This window comes from Moschus berezovskii, chromosome 15 (assembly GCF_049115385.1).
Source record: "Moschus berezovskii isolate FMDL1 chromosome 15, NW_MosBer_1.0, whole genome shotgun sequence".
NCBI classification, from domain to species: Eukaryota; Metazoa; Chordata; class Mammalia; order Artiodactyla; family Moschidae; genus Moschus; species Moschus berezovskii.
This window is the reverse complement of record NC_142474.1, coordinates 45678079-45698378: the sequence shown is the minus strand read 5'-3', so window position 1 is coordinate 45698378 and position 20300 is coordinate 45678079. Positions and strand designations below refer to the sequence as shown.

Below are 20300 nucleotides of genomic sequence, written 5' to 3'. Positions count from 1 at the left end.
TTGAGTCTCGGGTCAGGAATCCCTTTCCTCCAGCAGGTACGCTGAGCTACCTCCATGGCCCAATCCTGTCCCGCTGCTCCGAGCTGGTGACACAGGACCTGTGAGCCTGCTGCCTCCCTCTTCACCCTCCCTCACACCCGTCCTTGATTAATTAGGTCAACTGGTAACTTCCAGGGCCTGGCAGGAGGAGCCAGGAACACGGTGGAGGGGGGCCAAGGGGTTTTGTTGACGTTGCTCAAGCGTAGCTTCATGGAGCAGCAGCCCCTGCAGAGTGGAGAAGTCCAGGGAATCCATGGGTGAGGAGGGGAGAGAAGCGGGCACCTCCCCAAAGCCCTCCGCCTTCCCCACTGGCCACCTGCCCCTGCTCCCTGAATCTGAGACTGTAACCCTCCATGTCGTGACCAGGAGACCGGCCGATCTCTGAGAAATCCACACTGAGCTGAGCATCCTACATCCAGTGGGGTTCAGGACCATTTTCTTTTATGTGTGTGATGCTTTCTTTCCAGTGATGCTCCTGACTCATCACTGTGCCCAAGAGTTTCTGGGGGAAGGAGACCCCATGAGATGGTCTCACCTGTTATAAGGTGCAGGCTACATCATGCTTCTGTCTTGCGGTAGCTGAGTAACATGGCCAGATGGATTCCGTCCTCTCCAGGAATCTACCAAGAAGGTAGCCTTTGGGGATCCCCAGACCTGGGTTCAGACCCCTGTTTTGTTCCTCTTTGCTTGCTCTGTGGGCAAGTCTTTTAACCTCTTTGTGCTTAGATTTCCTTATTTGAAATTGGGGTTAACAGTTCTAAAAGAAGGCTGTTGAGATGAAACATAGCGAAGAATGGAAAGTTCTTTGCACAAAATAGACCCTCAATAAATGGCTATTGTGATGCCTGTTAACTGGTGGTAGCTGTGGCCATGGGTTGGCTCTGAGTTTAGGCAGATCACTTCTACTCTAACTTATTTACTCCAGAGGAAGCTTGACCTGGGAACCAACTGCCCCTTCCTACCTCTCCAGCAATTTTGTAAGGACAGAGAAAACGGGGTGTCATGTTGTCACATGTGGTCCTCAGTGGGAAGTGAGTGAACACAATGCTTTTTTTTCATCACTGTTGTGTTCTCAGACTCTGGTCTCTGCATCCGTGTATCAGTGCTCAAATATATTTTTGTTGAGATTAAAGTTTGTAGATTTTGGAATCCAGAGGCACTGCCTTAATAGTCTCTAATTCCTGAAGCTATTGAATCATCGTGTAAAAAAATCCTCTCATTTTCTGCTACAATAGCTGGCTTTATTTTTACATCTCTTAATTGGTATCAGCTTTTCTCTCAGAATTACAGAACTATGGAAATTTGGCCTGAGAAAGAACTTTGGAAGTCACTGGAAGGGATGCTCTTGCTTCTTTGCAAAATGTTGGAGTCTTTCTGAATGTTAGGCTTGCAGCCCCGCAGGACACTTTTCTTTGACCCAGATTATGAGAGCAGAGAGGCCACTCTGTTGGTCTCATGTAGGCGGAACGATGCCCCTGGTGTCCTGCCTGCATCACTTGTCCTTACATCTTCGGTACAACTTTCAGCACCTGTGTCTAATTATCTAAGGCCATTTACTGGGTACCACAGTCCATCTTGATTGGAAGTGCCAGGGAATTACTGTCCCCTGGGAATAGCCTTCATTCAACCCATGGCAGACCAAGAGCAGGTGGGTAAATACCCCAGCTCCCTCACCCTCTGGGTGTCTGAGTTGCATACCTACACTGTCCCATAGAACTTTCCAGAGGGGTCAAGCTCTAGTTCATGCATTTTAGCTTCAGACTTGAAACACATCTCCGGCGGCTGGCTCCCCACCCTGTTCCATTGCCCTGTCCCCCGGGTGCTTCCTGGGATCACCGCCCCTAGGTAAACTACCTGTGCTCGAGTCTCTGTCCTCAGGGGCTGCTTCTGTGGAAACTCAGCCTGAGACAAACGAGGTGTCTTTCTTCACACTCTGAGATTGTTTAGGATAATATGGTATTTTAAGTCTGCTTATTGAATTTTGAGGCCACTGACCTTATTCCTTTTTTATGAATTTTTGCAATATTTTTTCTCTGCTTGTCACTATTCTTAATCTTAAGAATTAACCGTTCAGGTAAACCAGACTGTACAAGTGTCTTGCTTTGGCCTTGAAATATCTTTAGGATTGTCTTCACAATTATGGTTAAACTGACATATCTGGTCACCATATAGGTATTTTGTATTTCAGTCTTAAGTTATGGTTTATTCTAGCTGGGCTGCATATGCTACTTTCTTTTCTTTTTTTTTTTTTTTTTGCTTCTCTTTGTAGCGTGGGGGATCTTAGTTCTCCAACCAGGGGTTGATCCCTGCCTTGGAAACGCAGAGTTGAGAGAGAGAGAGAGAAAGAGAGAATAAACATAGGGCCTCTTCTGGCTAACGTGTAAAGTTGTAATTAGCTGCTTGATAAGTTTACATGTGGGAGCAGGTTCCAGTTGATTGAGGAGGACCTCAGTGCATGAGCTGCAGGCTTATATGTGTCCTATTGGCTTAGGTGAGATGCCCACATGCATTGTGATTTCCAGAAACTTCCATGAGTCTTAAACCGTATCCATTCACCCAGTGGGAATGGTGACTCCAACATGACCTTCCTGAGCACCTACTCTGAGCCAGCAGTGATTCGGTGTCAGAGAGACAGCAGTGGACCCAGGGACAGTGATCAGGCTCCGTCTTTCTTTCCAGAGCAGTGTCACGAGGTTCCAGTTACATAATGAAAGTGACATCATTTGAGAAGCTAGAATTACCATGGAAATAGAGGAGAGGGTATGATGACCTTCAACTCTTCACTGACCATTTCAGAACACAAGGTTGGTGTGGCTGGGTGGGGCCCAGCCTCTGGCCTTTCGTAAAGGCCACTGGTCCCATGAATTAGACTCTTGTCTTTTTGTTACATCCATTTTCTGCCCACAGCAACTCTGGACACTCAAGAGGTAGCCAAAGCTTAATGTCGTCTTTCTTGACTTCCAGACCACTAGAGATAGATATTTGTGTGCTGTTTCCAGAACCCAAGGACTCTCTGAGGTCCTGCTATGTTGTTGTTTTACATTGTCCTACATGATTTTTAAAAATTTATTTTACATGATTTGTCCATAGAGGTCAAGGCCATTGGCAGCTCTGTCCGTTCTGAAATTCTCTTTTTGCTTACCTTCTGTGACACCACTTCCCTTGCTCTTTTCTTTCTTTTCACGATCTTTTGCTGAAGGCTTTGACTGTACTTTCTCTGGAAGAATGCTGAGTTTCCCATGGTTGCTTCTTCCATTTCCTTCTCTTTAGGAAACCCCATTCATACACTTGCCATATGTTTCCCTGCTTGTTTATGGTTCTCCTGATGTTCTAGGTAGCTGAACTGTTGCCCTGCAGTGTCTGCATCCACATTATCCGGGCAGCACACCACCCTGTGGATGGTCCACTGACACTTCGGATTCAACACATTCTGAGCAGAAGGCACCACATTGTCCCCAACGGGCCCCTCCGTGTCTGTTCTTTGTCCTGACACGTCCATCCCCATGGCCGTCTCAGCCGGAAACCTCAGCCCTGCTCATGCATTCAGCGATCAACTTTCCCGTGGTTCGCGCTCTTCATCTCATGTTTGCGGAAATCTTGTTACGTGGGATTCACTAGCCTAGGCTCTGGGCATGTTGACATGGTATCTTAGCCTGGGTGATCCAAGAAGCAGATCCTGAGCAGGTGTTCAATTGCAGGTACTTTATTTGAGAGGTGATTCAAAGAAATACTGAATATAAATATCTTTTTTGTTTTGGCCTCACCACATGGCTTGTTAATCTTAGTTCCGCCACCAGGAATCAAACCTGGGCCCCAGCAGTGAAAGTGCAGAATCCTAACTGCTAGACCACCAGGGAATTCCCTTCAAAGACATACAGGTTGGGGACCAGATGCTGGTGAGCAGGAGCTAGTTTAACTGACTTAGTGGACCCAACTGGGCCCTTTCTTTTCCCAAGTCCATGTTCAGTGAGGTCACATTGGTAGCTCGGAATCGGACATGGTGAGAATTTAGCTTAAACCATGGAAATTGACCAGTGGCTACAAATCAGGACTTTTCCTACAGAGAACTGGTTGATCAGCATGTCACTGGGGGCAGAGAATTAAGACAGGGAATGCCTGCATGCTCAGTCGCTTTAGTCGTGTCCGATTCTTTGCAATCCCATGGACTGTAGCCCACCAGGTTCCTTTGTCCATGGGATTCTCCAGGCAGGAACACTGGAGTGGGTTGTCATTTCCTCCTCCAGGAAGACAGGGAAGGACAACAGCTAATAAGGTTTGCTTTATCAGGAAAGTTGCCCTGAAGACATCTGGAGAGTCATCCCAGTGGAGTAGACTGGAATCTGGATTAGAACACACACTTCAGTCATCCGCCCGGAGCAGTGAGGTGTTTTTATACACCGCCCCCTAGCAGTCATTGGCTGAGGGCTGCCACTGGGGGCCTGGCAGGACCCAGCACTGGAGAAGCCCCTCTGGAGTTAGAGACAGGCTGCTGAGCGTAGTGGTCAGAAGTGTCAGGGCTGTCAGTGGGACTGAGCGCTGATGGCTGAAGGCGCTGGGCACCCAGCATGGGCAAGGGTCACACCAGCTGTTTGTGATATGTGGCTGTGGTCTCTTTCTCCCCAGACCTGAACTTCATGGACTTCATCGGGCAAGATACACAGTGGACCGTGGGGAGGAAGTTAATGCAGGTGAATGACTCGCTGACTTCAGAAGATGCAGGACCGCGGAGCAGCAAGAACTGCACTGAACCAGGTAAGATGGTGGCTGCACTGGGGCCTTTATGCTGGGGACGGGGCTACTCACAGTGGCCATCGCTGAGGAGGAGCTGGATCTGTGGTTATCCTCTGAGTTCTGATCCAGAGAGACTCTGAGGACATTTAGCGGCAGGTGTCTAAGAAATGCAAAGGCAAGATCCCAGGGGGACAATTCAGGTGTGTTTCCACCTCTGTGTTTGTTCCCTTGGGCAGTAGGGGAGAAGGTGAGTCAAAGTCCTGGTCTAAAATATGGATGCTGGTGCCATCCTAGGGGACACTAAGCCAGGAGCAGGTGGGTGAGGATGTCCTGTGGTCATCTTCACTTTGATGCCCGGAGTCCTCTCTGCCTGGTTTTTAACCGAGAACCTTGTTTCTGTCACAGTAAAGGCACAGGTGTTGAACCAGACCCTCACCTCTGATGTTGAGCTTCTTGGAAGAAACGGATGTTCGTTTGTCAGCAGTTATATTTGATATAACAAATAGAATGTGCCTTTCCTCAGAACATTTTACCTCTCATGTTTTTGAACTTTCAAGAGAAAACTAACAGAAGGGGATCAAAGGGACTTGGGATGGCCAGAACTCAGCTCAGCCAGACTTTGGCCAAGGTAGGTGGCCTCTGGACAGGTGAAGTCTGCTTGTTTAGACCAAGTCGCTGCCTGTCTGAAAAGGGCCAGAGAGCAAATATGTTAGGCTTTGAAGACTTGATACTGTGTCTATAGTACATGTTTATTATTTAATTTTATTTTTAATTAGAGGACAATTACTTTACAATACTATGATGGTTTCTGCCACACATCAACACGAATTGGCCATAGGTATACATGTGTCCCCTCCCTCTTGAACCTCCCTCCCCATCCTACCTCTCTAGATTGTCACAGAGCAGCCCTGGAACATGTACATTGCTGTGTGTAAAATGGAGAGCCAGTGGGAGTTTGCTGTATGATGCAGGGAACCCAAAGCCAGTGCTCTGTCTATAATGTATTTTTAAAGATTTTTATGATCTTTAAAAATTAAAAAAAAGAACATTTTAGGTCATGGGATGGACTGGGCCTGTGGCCATACTGTCAGCCCTGACATGGAGATCTCTTGTGGGTGGGGCAAGGGTGGTTCTTCCTTCCTTACGTGGTGGAGTCTTGGGCCTCAGGTTTGCCCCCTTTAAGGGCCTGGGAGCTCAACCACCCAGTGATCCTACACGCAAACGCTGGCCTCATTTTAAGCATCAGCCTAGATGGACATATGCAGTCTTCATTGCAGCCCAAAGAACCTTAGCCCTCGGGTTACAGAAGGTAAAATTGTGTGTCTGTGCTTTTCTTGGGAAGGTGGATAGAGGTTCCCTTTCCGACGGCTGGAAAGAACTAAAAATAGATCATCCTTCCCTGCCAAAAAACAGCCTACAACCTGACATAATCTATATTCCTTAAGCTGGAGAATTCAAGGGTCCCTGTGGCTGTTACTCAGCACTCTGAAAGAATACCCTTCACTGAAGCACGTCAGGGTTGCATGAGCTACAAGTGAAAGCTGGGTTGAAGGTTTAAGTGCCATTACCATGTGGACAGAGCTGCATGTCTCGTGGGAGGTGGGCTTCTGCGTGGGCTTGGCCCAAGGGGCGTGGCAGGGATGCTTTGGGTCACTGCTGTGCTGATAACCCTGTTTGCCGATCAGGTCTTACAGTCGAAGGTATGTCAGCATCTTTTTGCAATGAGAATGCAGGCGGTGACTGGGATGTCAGGAGACAGGAGATTCAGTTCTAGGAGCCCAGCCTTGCCGTGGGCACATTTTTGGATGTGAAAGAATGGCGTCAGACAAAATACAGAGCCCAGCTCTGGGACTAGGGTCCAGCTCTGTGCGGGGCCAAGCGATGGAAGCTTCTGTTCCCGGGAGTTGGGACCGTGTGTCGGGGAAGATGGTGCTGGCTTGCTGTGAGTGGCATTGCTGACTGTTTCAAAGAATGCATTTCTCAAAGTGACAGGTGTAAAAGAATAAGGCACGTGAAATGCCATTGCGAGACAGGAATGGCTCAGCTCACAGGCAAAGCAGAAGATGTCCAGCTAAAAAGAGCTGAAACCAGCACCTGTTGGTGTTGGCAAGAAAGTGGGGGTACAGGGCAAGGAAGAGAGGAGAGACTCCGGGGGGCCCCAGTGGTGGGGGGGTGGCAACAAACAAGAGCTCTCCGTCCTGCAGCTCCAGTGCCGCTGGGAAGCAGCCTTCTGGACCGGCCTCCTTCCTGGTCACGAAGGTGTCACAGAGTAGGGCACTCATGGCTCCCAGGCATGGTGTCAGGGCTCCCTCTGTGCCCAGCGCTGAGTGTCCACATGGGGACCTGAGCGTGTGGGGGCCGGTGTGGCCAAGGGAAGCACAGAATCAGGGTCACAGGCGGGAGTTAACTTGGCTCTTGTTGTGAAGTGTGCCTGGTGCCCTCTGATGTCACAGGGATTCTCAGGCTGTGTCCTCGGAACCCCTGGCTGGAGACACCATCGGAATGAAATTGACTGGGAGGCTGGCGATGGGCTGACATGTGTTCTGGTTGTGGGAACAGTTGGGGGACGGGTCTGGCTTGCTTCCTCACTCGGGAAGCAGACCTAGTTTAACCCTCTCTCCCTTCCATTGCATGAGTGCAGAATACGAACTCACAAACTCTTCCAGCCCTAATTCACCAAGTCCAGTTCCCCTTAGTAAGTCTCTGCTTTGTGTTCCAGGAATTCTGTGTCCTACTGCCCTCCCTGTCCTTTTATCCCTCTGCCATCCATGTTCCCCTCCTCCCTCCTCTCCCTCTCTTTGATAACCAGGAGGCCAGAGCACAGTCCAGGGGACAACCAGGATCCCTGGCCCATTGGACAGTGGCTGTGCTAACTTTGTGGGTGTGGCGAGCTTGATATGGCTCACTTTTCACAGGACAGCTGCCACTTTAAAGACATATAAGGGACTTCCCTGGTGGCATAGTGGGTAAGATTCCACCTGCCGATGCAGGGGACCCAGGTTTGATCCCTGGTCAGGGAAGATCCCACATGCTATGGAGCAGCCAGTGAGCTGCCACTACTGAGCCCACCTGCCTAGAGCCTGTGCTCTGGAACAGAAGAAGCCCCCACAATGAGTAGCCTGAGCATGGCAGCAGAGTAGCCCCCACTTGCTGCAACTAAAGAAAGCCCATGAGGCAATGAAGACTCAGTGCAGTCATAAATAAATAAATTAAATTAAAAAGACATCTAAGATTTTTAAAAAATTTTTCTTTTAAATGGCATTCTTCCCTGCCCCCTCGAAGACCTGGTTTTGGTGAAAATTTGTAATTTTTTCCTCCAGATCTGTATGAAAAAGACAGGTCCAGGCTCTAATTTTTCTGTCATCGTTCCATTCCTCTGAGAATTTTTAAGGTTGTTTTCTTAGCCTGACATTGCCAATTTCATCTCAAGCCCGGAAACATTGTCTTTTGGCTAATAACACTTGAAACTGTTTACTCAGAAGAACTATTATGAGAAATTTAACTTTGAATAAATTCGATCCATGGAAAATTAAGTCAGCTAAATGTAATACTGAGGGTGGTAGACGACTGTAGCAGAGAGGGATTCTTGGGAATGTGTGTTGGTGCACTTTGCAGAATTTTATTCTACACTTTGCAGTCTGCCTCCAGAAAAAAATATCTATCATCTTTTGGTTTTTAGTTCTTTGATATTTTAAGGAAATGAGCTTTTCCTCCAAGTGCCTCTTTCAAAGAAATTTGGGAAGAAGGAAGCTATTTAACATGAAAGCCTTTGGTGTGGGCATCACTCTGAGATGACTGCATTTCCCTTTTTTAAAAAATGTATTGGAATATAGTCAGTTTGCTATGTTGTGTTAGTTTCAGCTGTAAGCAAAGTGGTTCAGTTACACATATACACATATACATCCCTTTTCAGATTCTTTTCTCATGTAGTTGTCACACAATATTGAGTAGAGTTCCCTGTGCTGTCCAGTAGGTCCTTGTGGGTTATCTGTCTTATAATAAGGGTCGATATGTTCATCCCAAGCTCCTGATTTATCCCTTCCCCCGTATTTTTCTGTTGATAGCCTTAAGTTTGCTTTCAACATCTGAAGGTCTGTTCATGTTTCCATTTTCTTCTGATAAAGGGCTCAACTCCCCCTCTCTGCCTGACTTGTTGGGTCTGAGGTCTCTGGGCACAGGGAAGCCACCTTGAGCCTTTGCTTCAGGACAGAGGCCGGCAGGCACTGACCCCATGGGGCTGTGCAAGAGTCGTTACTGGATCAGGTGGCTGTTTACTGGAATGGCCAGAAACCACAGAGTCTAAGAGTCAAATCTGAACTGTCCTAGAGGAGGGAAGTCAGGTCAGGATGGGAGAAACAGTTCAGGGGGAAGTCCAAAGGTAGGTGTGGACCATGAACAGAACCTGGGGGCCAGGCTCAGATGCACAAGTAAGTGAAGGCTGGTTCAGCTGCAGGTCATGTACACAGGGAGGGTTGGCATCCTGCTGTTTTTGAGTTTAAACCATAACATCAGGGTCAACTGGTTTAATACCACGAGACTGCTGCTGCTGCTGCTAAGTCACTTCAGTCGTGTCTGACTCTGTGTGACCCCATAGATGGAAGCCCACCAGGCTCCCCTGTCCCTGGGATTCTCCAGGCAAGAACACTGGAGTGGGTTGCCATTTCCTTTTCCAGTGTATGAAAGTGAAAGGTGAAAGTGAAGTTGCTCAGTTGTGTCCAACTCTTAGCGACCCCACGGACTGCAGCGTACCAGGCTCCTGCATCCATGGGATTTTCTAGGCAAGAATACTGAGACTGGATATGACCAATCTACAAAGCACGAGAGGTCCAAATCTCTCACCATTTACATAAAGAAAAAAATGAATGACCTGCCTGAGGTCACAGGGCTTTTCCAGAAGCAGAGCAGGGCCCCTAACTATCCCACATGGATAATCAATGGATATCGATAATTATCTAGAAACTCTGACATTTGCATCATTTAGAAGAACATGATCCTGTAGAAATATAATGCAAGCTACAGATGTAATTTTGAGATTCCTAGTAGCTACATTAAAACCATAAAAGGAAACAGATGAAGTTAATTTTAATACTATATTTTCTTTAGGCAAATATTTCCAGAATATGAGGAATGACAGTTGTCAATCACCTTAATGTTTTATCCCTGAGTTTGAACCCAGGAAACAACTAAGATTATTTTAAAGAGTCTTAAAATGTATATTTCATTGGATTAGCTCACACAGCAGTTCTCTAACTTCTCTCTGCAGTTGTAATTTTCATAATGATTCAAACAATAGCTGTGGACATTCTTAAGTGGAACATCTTGGAAACGATTTGTGATCTGCTCTTCAGTTTTTATCAAGTTCTTTACTGAATTAGGGCAACAGTAGCTGCTGTAACAAGTAAGTCCTTCAGACTTGGGGGTTTAACACAATAGAAGTTTCTTTCTCATGTGAACTTCTGGTCTGTGGGTGGCCCTGTTGCTAGAGGTGGTCTGTGGACTCTGAAATTTCCATTTTGAGGCTTCACTGTTCTCACGCTTGGTTTCCGAGGTCACTGTGCTTCTCTGCTTGAAGGGAAAAGAACAGGGGGGTTGTTCATAGCTGGGTTTTATGGACCAGACCCTCCCTCCTGCTCACATTCTGCTGGTCAGGGCTCGGGCAAGACTACTTCTATCTCCAAGAGAGACTTCTCCCATTCCCCTGGAAGAAGAGAAAGCAGGTTTTCCCCCCAAACTTGTTTCTTATTAAAAAAGCAAATATCTCAATTTTCCTTTATGCTTATCTTATTTCAAAAGCAATATACTCCCTGTAGACAAAAATCATAACCTAAACTTATGTCTTCTGAGACTGGCTTAGCCAGTAAAGAATTTGCCTGTAATACAGGAGACCCAGGTTTGATCCCTGGGTCAGAAAGATCCCCTGGAGAAAAGAGAGGCTACCCATTCCACTATTCTTGCTTAGAGAATTCCACGGATAGAGGAACCTGGTGGGCTACAGTCTTGGGGTCGAAAGGAGCCTCCTGAGCGCCTAACACAGCACTAGCTCTTGGTTTAACCTTCATGGTTCTCACCTGGTCAGGTGACACACTTCGATTCTCTTTTCACCTTGAGAGGGTCACAAATCATGTAGAAACTATCCCAGGTGTGTCTGCTTGCAAATTGCATCTTTTCTTTGTAAATGCAAGGAGTGTAGGAAAAATAACCAATGTTTGAGGATGTGTGAAATCATTGGTGAAATGTGGAAAGAGCTTGGGTTTCAGAGTACATCCTAAGTCTCTGTTCTGTCACTTTCAACCTATGTGATGCCAGGTGAGTTTCCTGAATTCTTTGAATCTCTTTTCCGCCATCTGTAAAATTAGATGCTCACATCATGAGGTGAACTAAGCTTCATAAAACAGCAAGAGTTTAGGATGGTTGGATGGCATCATCAACTCAATGGACATGAGTTTGAGCAGGTTCCGGGAGATAAAGAAAGAAGGGAAGCCTGGCATGTTGCAGTCCATGGAGTTGCAGAGTCGGACATGGTTTAGTGACTGAACAACAATAAATGGTAACTATGTTATCTTTGTCACTAGAAGGATCCTTAGGTATCTTAAGAGAAGAATCAATGTTTAGTCTCTAAAAATGCTGAGGGACTTCCTTGGTGGTCCAACCATTAAGACTTCTCGCTTCCACTGGGAGAGGTGTGGACTTGATCCCTGGTGGGGGTACTGAGATCCTGCGTGCCACGTGGTGAGGGCAGAAAGAAAAAAAATCAATAAATAAATCATAAAAATGAATAAAAAATGAAAATGCTCAAAAACCCTCTGGTCTGGACTAACCCCTTATTCCAGAGTGTCCTGTCAGTGACTCTGACCTTGCCCTCCTAATCCCTTCCCCCTCAGCAGCCAGGCTGACCCAGAGCAGCTGAGGGCAGGATCTCAGGGTGCTGACTGCCTCTCCCTTCCATCCTCTGACCCTGACTGGGATGCTCTCAGGCCTGGGACGGCCTCTGGGAGCTTTGGGGTAGGATGTGGCCTGGGGAGGGCCTGACCTCTCTTCCCAGAGTCTCCTAGGCCTCAGACTTTTTAAACAGGCTCCCAGGCAGGACACAGCCAGTGGTGTGGCTGAGGGCTGGGGGAAAGCATATCTGAATTGACCTGCTTATTGTGGCTCCCACCAACCAGCGCACACTCGAGAATCTGGGCAGTGAGCCTGTTACTTCTTCCACCTGGATGCTCCCCACGGCCAGTGGGCTGATGGCCACCCTCCACTTTGCCTCCCCTGGGATTGGCCTGGGCTGACAAGGTTTCTGTCTTGGACAGTAAGGTTAACTGAGTTCACGTCTGGGTTATCACACTGGCGCTTCTGTGGTTCCTGATATAGTGTGAGACTATTAGTGTGACTGAAATGTCTATCATAGAACAATAAAATCCCTGAATTAAAGATTAGCAGCCTATTTTAGAAGCTGACTCAGAATGAAGTGGACATGAGCCCAGCTCAGTGGCTTGTCCATCCCGGCCAAGGCCTTGCTCCCTAGCCCCGTGTCTACAATGGGATGTCAGGGCTCCACCGATGGGTTTGGGGACACTGGGCCGAGGAACAGAAGAGAACAGGCTGCAGCCCAGCAGGTCAGGCCACTCTGGCAGGTGCATGGAACTGGGGTCCAAGTCACGAAATAGGCACTTAGAGTACCCACCCTGCCTCAGAGTCATTGCGAGAACCAGAAGAGAAGGGATGTCCACATTTTATAATTGTAAAGTACTTCTGAGTGGAGTCAGGGATGTGGTCCAGGGTCCCACAGACCTGGAGAGGCATCCTGCTTTGACATCCTCAGTTTCCTCCCCTGCAAAGTGGGGGTAATTCACGACACTAACAGAAAGGGTTGCTGTGGAGAGTCAATGAGATAAAGTGTGTGAAGAACTTGGCACACGGGACTTCCCTTGTGGTCCCGTGGTTAAGACTTCATGCTGCCAATGCAGGGGGCCAAGGTTCAATCTCTGGTCAGGGACTAAGACCCCACATGCTGCAACTAAGACTTTGAACGCCACAACATAAGATCCTGCATGCTACAATGAAAGATCCTGTGCACTGCAGCTGTGACCTGGCACAGCCAAAGAAATACACAAATAAATATTAAAATAAAGAAGCTTAGCACAAAGCACATATCCAACTGTGACTTGATGCCCATTTCTGGAGCACCCACCGTGTGCTCAGGGGTCCTGTGCCCAAAGCCTCAGTTATACACAGGAGGATGTGGTTATCACTCGTGCACTGGCTTGGGCATGCGGATGTCTCATCTAGGAGCAGAGTAAAGTCAGTCTGACTATTAATATTATAATAGCTAGGTGGAAAGTAAAAATATTCTTAATTTTCAAAGCATACATGTTGGGCACATGAACATCCTGTTAGCATCAGCCTCCACTTCCCAGTGGATCTTTCTTGGGAAATGGGAATTTCACTTATGCTGCAATCTTAATTGACTCTCCTAGGAAAATCCATGAAAAGTCACTGACGATAGGGATTTAGGTCTTCACACTTGCATGGGCAAGGTTGGGTGTGCAGAGTGGATGTCAGTGGATGAAGGAAGGAGAAGTCAGGTGCGGTGAGAAGTGGGGAAGAAGCTGGACTTATTCTCTGCTCCCTTTTACCACCGTGGGTCTGCCCTTTGAACAAGTCTTTGATGAGTAGGTCAACTTATCCAAAAAGATGTGATCCATATCCCAAGGGCAACTGTCCTTTCATATTCCAGAAACAAAGTTTCCCTACCATCTGCACCATTTAACCACACATAGGAGACCTATTAAGTTAAATTATAATTTGATACTGAGTTTAAAGGAAGGGAAGATGGAACACAGATATACCCATCTCTCTGTGAGTGTCTTCATCATTGACCCAAGGTTGATGCAGAACATTGGCCTCTCTGCAGGAGTCACTGTGTGTTTGTAGCTCACTGAAGGGTGTTTCCTTTAATGGGACCCAGGACAAAGAATTTGGTGCCCAGTGGACCTGCTTAGTGGTTCCCAAGGGCACACAGCAATGAACCTAGAATTGTTGTCTTTTCAATACCACAATGTCATTGTTGTTACAATTTTGTATCTTCTCTCTCCCCAGTTAGTCTAAGACTCTTGCCTTTGGGTACCTTTTCTCCTACTCCTACATTTTATTATGAAAATTTGCAAACATGCAGAGAAATTGAGTGAATTTTACAGGAAACACCCTCAGACTCAGCACCTAAGTTCTTTAATTTGCATTTCACACTACTGGCTTTATCACCTTTACTCACCTCTCCACCCCTGTATCTATCCGTTAATCTGTCTTAGTCATTTTTTGGTGGAATTGGAAGTGATTTGAAGAAATAAATGCAGTCTGTCTCATATAGGGTTAGCATGTGTGTCATTAGCTAGACTTTATGATCTGTTTATCCATCTTGGGTAATGAGATGTTTATCCAAATGTTGGGTAACATTTATGCACAATGAAGTTTACAAGTCTTAAGTGTGCCACCCATGAGTGGTACCTATGACCTGTGAAACTCCATGGCCAGCTTCCGTCACGATATGGGACATACCATCATTCCAGGAAGTTTCCTCAAGTTCCTTTTCAGTAAACCCACAGCCCTGCCCACCCCACACAATTACTCTTCTGATTTCTAACACCATGGATTAGTTTGTACTTGTTCTAGGACCTTCTGAACATGAATCTTACACTATATGCTCTTTGATGTAAGACTTAGTCTGTAGCACACTGCTTTTGAGATTCATCCGTGTTTCTGTGTGTAGATGCATCCTGACTCTCCATGCTCACTCACACCTACACAAATGCATGTAGAGTACGCATACACATGTGACGTGCTTTCCATGTAAATGCTAACATGTTGGGTATATTTCTCTCTAGGAAGTACCTTGTAGATTTTGGTCACTTAGATACTTATTTTAGGTCCACTTTCAAAGAGACCTTTGTGATGTCTGTCAAATTAGCAAGCACTTTGGTTGGCCAGAGGAAGTTAGTCATAGATGGCCAGTTGCCCCTAATGACCCCTCTTACTTCCCTTGGAACAGAACCACAAACTGGATTCAGCAACCTTGTGGTTTTAAGAAGGGAAAGGGGGAAGGGGGAGCAGAGAGGAGGGGCGATCTCCCTTGTCTTTAAGGTGTTATTACTTCTGATGCAGCACTGCACATTCAGTTATTCAGTGACGACAGGAGGTGGGAGGAGGGAGAGCCGTGAAGGTCCAGAAAATGGTCTGATTCATTGAGTCAAAGGCCGTGCTCCTTCTGCTGTGGAAGCTGCTTCCCAGGGCTGGCATGGCATCCTTTTTCACTGGAGCTGGGCACACTCCTGTCACAAACAGCATCAGAGAGAGATGATACATCTGCACTGGGAACTAGATACCTGGTTGGGGAAGGTCACCAGCCCCACTAAGGTGGGAACTGTGTGTGTGTGTTAGGGTCTTTGGGAAGGATGAGAGCCTCGTTGTCCACAGTAAGCTCTGTCCCAGCAGAACCCTTTGTTGGCCCGATCTTCATTCTTTGTGCCCCTTGTTTACTTGTCAGTTTCTGACATACATGTTGACTTGGAGGAGGTCCTCCGAGATGCACACATGACTCTCCAGTGACGGCACACTCTTGGTGATCATCCATTGCTTGCTGTGACCATCAAGCACCTTGACTCAGTTCTGGCTTCCTTAGAAGGAGATGCTGAGGCAAAGGTTTGGATGCATGCAGTTTATTTGGGAGATGAGCCCAAGAAACCCCTGGGAGCAGGGAGGAGAGAAGTGAGGTAGGGGAGAGAGGGCATGTCCTGAACCAGTTATAGTGCGGGCACTAGGTTAGTGTGCTGGGATGGAGTATGGAAGACACCTGGATGTTCTCCCACAAGGGGGTGAGGGAATTGGGATATTGATGCACCAGCTCCTGTCACTCACTGGTTGAGGGCTGTTCCTGGGGGTGGTGATTCCCCTTGCACAGGTGGAGCAGCACCTATGGGTGGAAACAGCTCCAGGGGAATTGGGGGGCAGGTGCTGGCGGTTGGATGTTGGGCCAGTGAGCACCCAAGAGCTAAGGAGAGGGAAGGTGAGCAGAGCAGCAACAGCGATTGCTAAATACCTGCTTCTCTGTTCCCAAGGATGTGGTTTCATGTTGTTGAACAGGTTGGAAAGCTCATCGCGACCCAACAAGAGCACATAGCATCGCTTGGCACTTCCTCTGTCTGTGTGTGGATTTGTCTTGCTAGGCAAAGCCCTTGGATTCACCCCATTTGTTTTTACTGCATCAGAATGTGTGTTTGCACAAGTGCTGACCGCTCACTAGGCCTTCCTGCCACAAGCGGGAGCTCAGGTAGACCCAGCAGAGGAGCCCTTCTGGCCTGACTGCAGCAGAGGAGCCCTTCTGGCCGGGCCAAGAGCGGAGGGCTTTTGGGAAGACAGGAGACATCCCTCCTGTCCTCATTCATCTGACTGCCTCTGTGCCTGTGCTGGCCTTCGGGGGACCTCAGCAAAGCTCAGGACATGTCGAAGTTGAGAAAAGGAGAAACCAGGGAGCCCTGCTTAAGCTTTTTCTGCAAGAAAACAGAACCTTTGCCCACCAGGCAGATCTTCTCCTTTGCAGTCAACTAAGGTAAAATAATTCTTTCTAGGAGCATTGCTGGGGCCTGAGGTCTAGAATGTATGTAAACTCAGGGTCAAGATCGAATGTGAACCCTGAATCAGAATTGAGAAATGTGTGTCCTTTGCTTTCTGGGATATGTGTTATTTCAGGGGCATTCAATGGATTTTCCAGCTTCAGAATCAAGCTAGAGTATCCATATCCTCAGGTAACCAGTTCATCCCTCACTGGGCTCTATCTGGTGTGAAATGGAATCTATATTTTACAGAAAATCATCTTTCAAGGTGGCTCAATGTGTTTAAAGTGGGGAACCCTGTGACTCTGGTATTCAGGTCTTCTGTGGTCTCATAGCTCTTAGAGCCCTCAAAGGTGAGACTTCCAAAAAAAAAAATACATCCCACTGAGTGATGTTCTTCAGCCCAAAGCCTGACATAATGGGAGGTAACTCTCACCTGGAATTTGAGACATTTGGGTCCTCGAAGGCTAAGGGATGCTGTTTGTAGCCCCTGAGGAAGGGTGGTACCTTATGGTGTCTTGAGACATATCTGCAGGTGCTCTGATCTGTCTTTCAACATGAAATTTCTCTCATTCTCCTCCTCTTGAATATGACTGGCTTTCATGATTCACTTCTAACAGATGGACTGTGGCAGAAGCTCTGTGATCTCCAAAGCTGAGTCCTGTAAGGCAGTAGGGTTCCCCCAGCTCTACCTCTTGGGATGGTGGCTCTGGGAACCTGGCCGACTTGCTGGGAGAAAGCACAGGTGTCACAGGGGCCATTGGCAAGGACCTTGCTGACCGTGGACAGCTAGCATCACCACCCAGATACCTGAGCAGAGACACCCTCTAGATGACCCCAGCTCCAGCCATCATCAGATGCAACCACGTGAGGCCCCGAGTGAGAGCTGCCTGAGTCCAGTCACCCCAGAACCAGGAGACAGACATGATAATACACGGTTGTTGCTGTTTGGAGCTGCCCATTTGGCTGCTTTGTGTGCAGCTGTAGTGACACATGCGTACACTCTTGGTCGTTCTGCTCAGCAGCTTCTGGGGCCAGAGAGAATCTCTGCTACGGATCACTTCCTTCTTTTGTCTGGTGCAGTGACTCACTTGCTGCTCCCCAGCATTGGTGTTTGGTGGGGACAGACAAGCACGGGCATGTTTCTTGGATCCAGCGTGGTAGCTAGAGGTGGCGTGAGGTTTCCAGCTGTTCTGACACCAGCAGGTTGGGGCTGAGGGCCTCTTCTGAGTCCGATTGCAGAGGGGGTGGAGGGTAGAGAAGCTGTTTCTCTCTATCCAGTCGAGATAACAGTGGTGGTCTCCTCATTGTCCCTGAGCTCTGGGCTCTTGGGCTGGCTCTGTACACATAACTGGCTTTTGTGTGGTGACCCCACGGTCTGGCCTTTGCCTGGGGCATCACAGGCTGGAGGGTCACAGCAGTGCAGCTCCATGGCCCTGTCCTAGGCTCCCAGCCTGCATAGGGCAGGTCCCTGGGCACCCAGCCGGGGGGCTTCTCTCTCACGTTCCCTCCTGCCCGGTGCCCCTCTTGGTCCAGCCAAGGAATGGTTCTCCTTGTCTTCACTGTCTTGGGGAAAAATGTGAAAACACATGGGAGAGAACTGTGGATGTCCTGTTAGGTGTTTCCACAGACAGAAAGTTCTATTAAGGGGTTAGTGAGTGGTTATTGGGCTGGGCAGGAGTAGCATACTTACATGGCTGTTTTATCTTCTCTGCAAACCATAAATTAGAGTCACAAACTCTCAACACGCAGAGACTCTTAAGAAATTGCTTGACCTAGCAGTTCATGTAAGTCCCGAGTTCCCTTTGTAGCATCACCAGAAAGTGGTCCTCTGTCCTGTCCCAGGATGTCCTCAGTGATGGGAGCTCACCCCCACATCCTGTGAGAGGCCTTTTTTTCCCCTGGGCCTCCAGGTTTGTAACAGTTGTCTTCCTCGTGCTGAACCAGGACGTCTTCCTTTTAGTCATTGTGAGTTCTGTAAAATAAATCTTATTCCTCTTCTGCTTGGCGCACCTGTAAGGTCAGCTGCCAGTCTTCCTTGTTTGCGTTTCCTTCTCTTCAGTTTCTCAGCTGCCCCTCTCCCAGCCCTTGGCCCCTCTATGACCCGAGTCCCCCCTCACTCTCCTGATTACTATATGGACCAAACATTCCTCCTCAACTCTTAAAAATGGTGCTTGATTGACACATGGAGAAGTTGGACTTGATACAGTCATGCTCAGGTGTTAGATACGATTATTACTATTTCAGAAACCCAGCATTCCTGAGTTAGGACTGAAATCCACAGGTTCTTTCCAGAGACATGGTAAGGAGACCAGGCATTTTTTTCAGGGACAAGGTTAGGGGACCAGGCATTTGTTGGGTGTCTCCTTGGAGTCAGGGCTGGGCTAAGTGTGCCTGGACCGAGACCTGCAGTATCTCCTTAATTTTCCTACCATGCCTGTGAGTCAGGCGTCCCTGGGGCATCTGGGGGTGGGGGGAGGTGGCAGAGCTGGAGTGAAAGCCTGGCCACACCCAGGTGCCCCTTCCAGCGTCTCGCTCCTCCCTGTACTGGACTCCAGGCAGGAACACAGTGTTGCCGCATCATTTCCACCAGTGCTGGTCTTTGCCTGCGGGTGATGAACCCTGCATGGGCAGGAGCAGGGCCGTCAATTCACAGTCGTATCCCCAGGGTTTGGATTATCCCCTGAATGCCCGAAATATCTGTTGACGTTCATTCTTTGCTGAACAAATGAACGATTGAATGAATGACTCCTTGGAACTTCCCTCTGACGGTGGTTGTTTTACACATTTTACCTTGAGAGAACAAAACCCTCAGAACTATAAGGGAAAATACAACAAATTTCAGTGTATTTGTTCTGGGAATTAATAAATGATAGCATTCTTTAAATGTTGGAAGAAACATTGGAAGAAGAGCAGTGACAAACCTAGACAGGTTATTAGAAAGCAGAGACATTATTTTGCCTCCAAAGGTCCATGTAGTCAAAGCTATGGTTTTTCCAGTGGTCATGTATGGATGTGAGAGCTGGACAATAAAAAAGGCTGATTGCTGAAGAATTGATGCTTTTGAACTGTGATGCTGGAGAAGACTCTTGAGAGTCCCTTGGACAGCAAGATCAAACCAGTCCATCCTAAAGGAAATCAACCCTGAATATTCACTGGAAGGACTGATGCTGAAGCTGAAGCTCCAATACTTTGGCCGCCTAATGTGAAGAACTTACTCATCGGAAAAGACCCTGATGCTGGGAAAGATTGAAGGCGGGAAAAGAAGGAGACGAAAGAGGATGAGATAGTTGGATTGCATCACCAACTCAATGGGCATGAGTTTGAGCAAGCTCTGGGAGTTGGTGATGGACAGGGAAACCTGGCCTGCTGCAGTCTATGGCGTTGCAAAGAGTCAGACCTGACTGAACAATAACATTCTTTATTTGCTTCTATTGGAAAAGACTCTGATGCTGGGAGGGGTTGGGGGCAGGAGGAGAAGGGGACGACAAAGAATGAGATGGCTGGATGGCATCACCGACTTGATGGACATGAGTTTGAGTGAACTCCGGGAATTGGTCGTAGACAGGGAGGCCTGGCAGGCTGTGATTCATGGGGTCGCAAAGAGTCGGCCCGACTGAGCGACTGAACTGAACTGAACTGAATGTCTTTTCAGTTATTAGAAATATAACAGTTGCAGAGCAGATTCCCTTTATTCACCTCCTCCGATTTTCCACGTTCAGAAGCACCATCAGCCTTATTTTCAAGGTGGTTGACCTGTGTTTAAATTTTTTGTCTCCTGTATTTGTATTCATGAGCAATAAGTAATATGCTTTGGTGTGCTTTCATATTTATGTAAACGTTATTCTACTAGACTGATGTTCTGTGATGGTATGTGCAAAATCATTCATTTGAACTGCTCTCTTGTTTTCCATCGTATGACTTTGTTGCCAC

The 20300-nt window shown here is 47.6% G+C and overlaps 1 protein-coding gene across 1 annotated transcript in view; it reads left to right on the top strand.

The window, feature by feature from the left end:
• Positions 1 to 20300, top strand: part of SLC24A3 (solute carrier family 24 member 3) — a 435205-nt gene that overhangs the window by 69386 nt on the left and 345519 nt on the right. The window contains exon 2 of the mRNA XM_055430518.2: positions 4663 to 4791. Within this exon, the coding sequence (XP_055286493.2) occupies positions 4663 to 4791 (129 nt within the window). The remainder of the gene's footprint in view (positions 1 to 4662; positions 4792 to 20300) is intronic.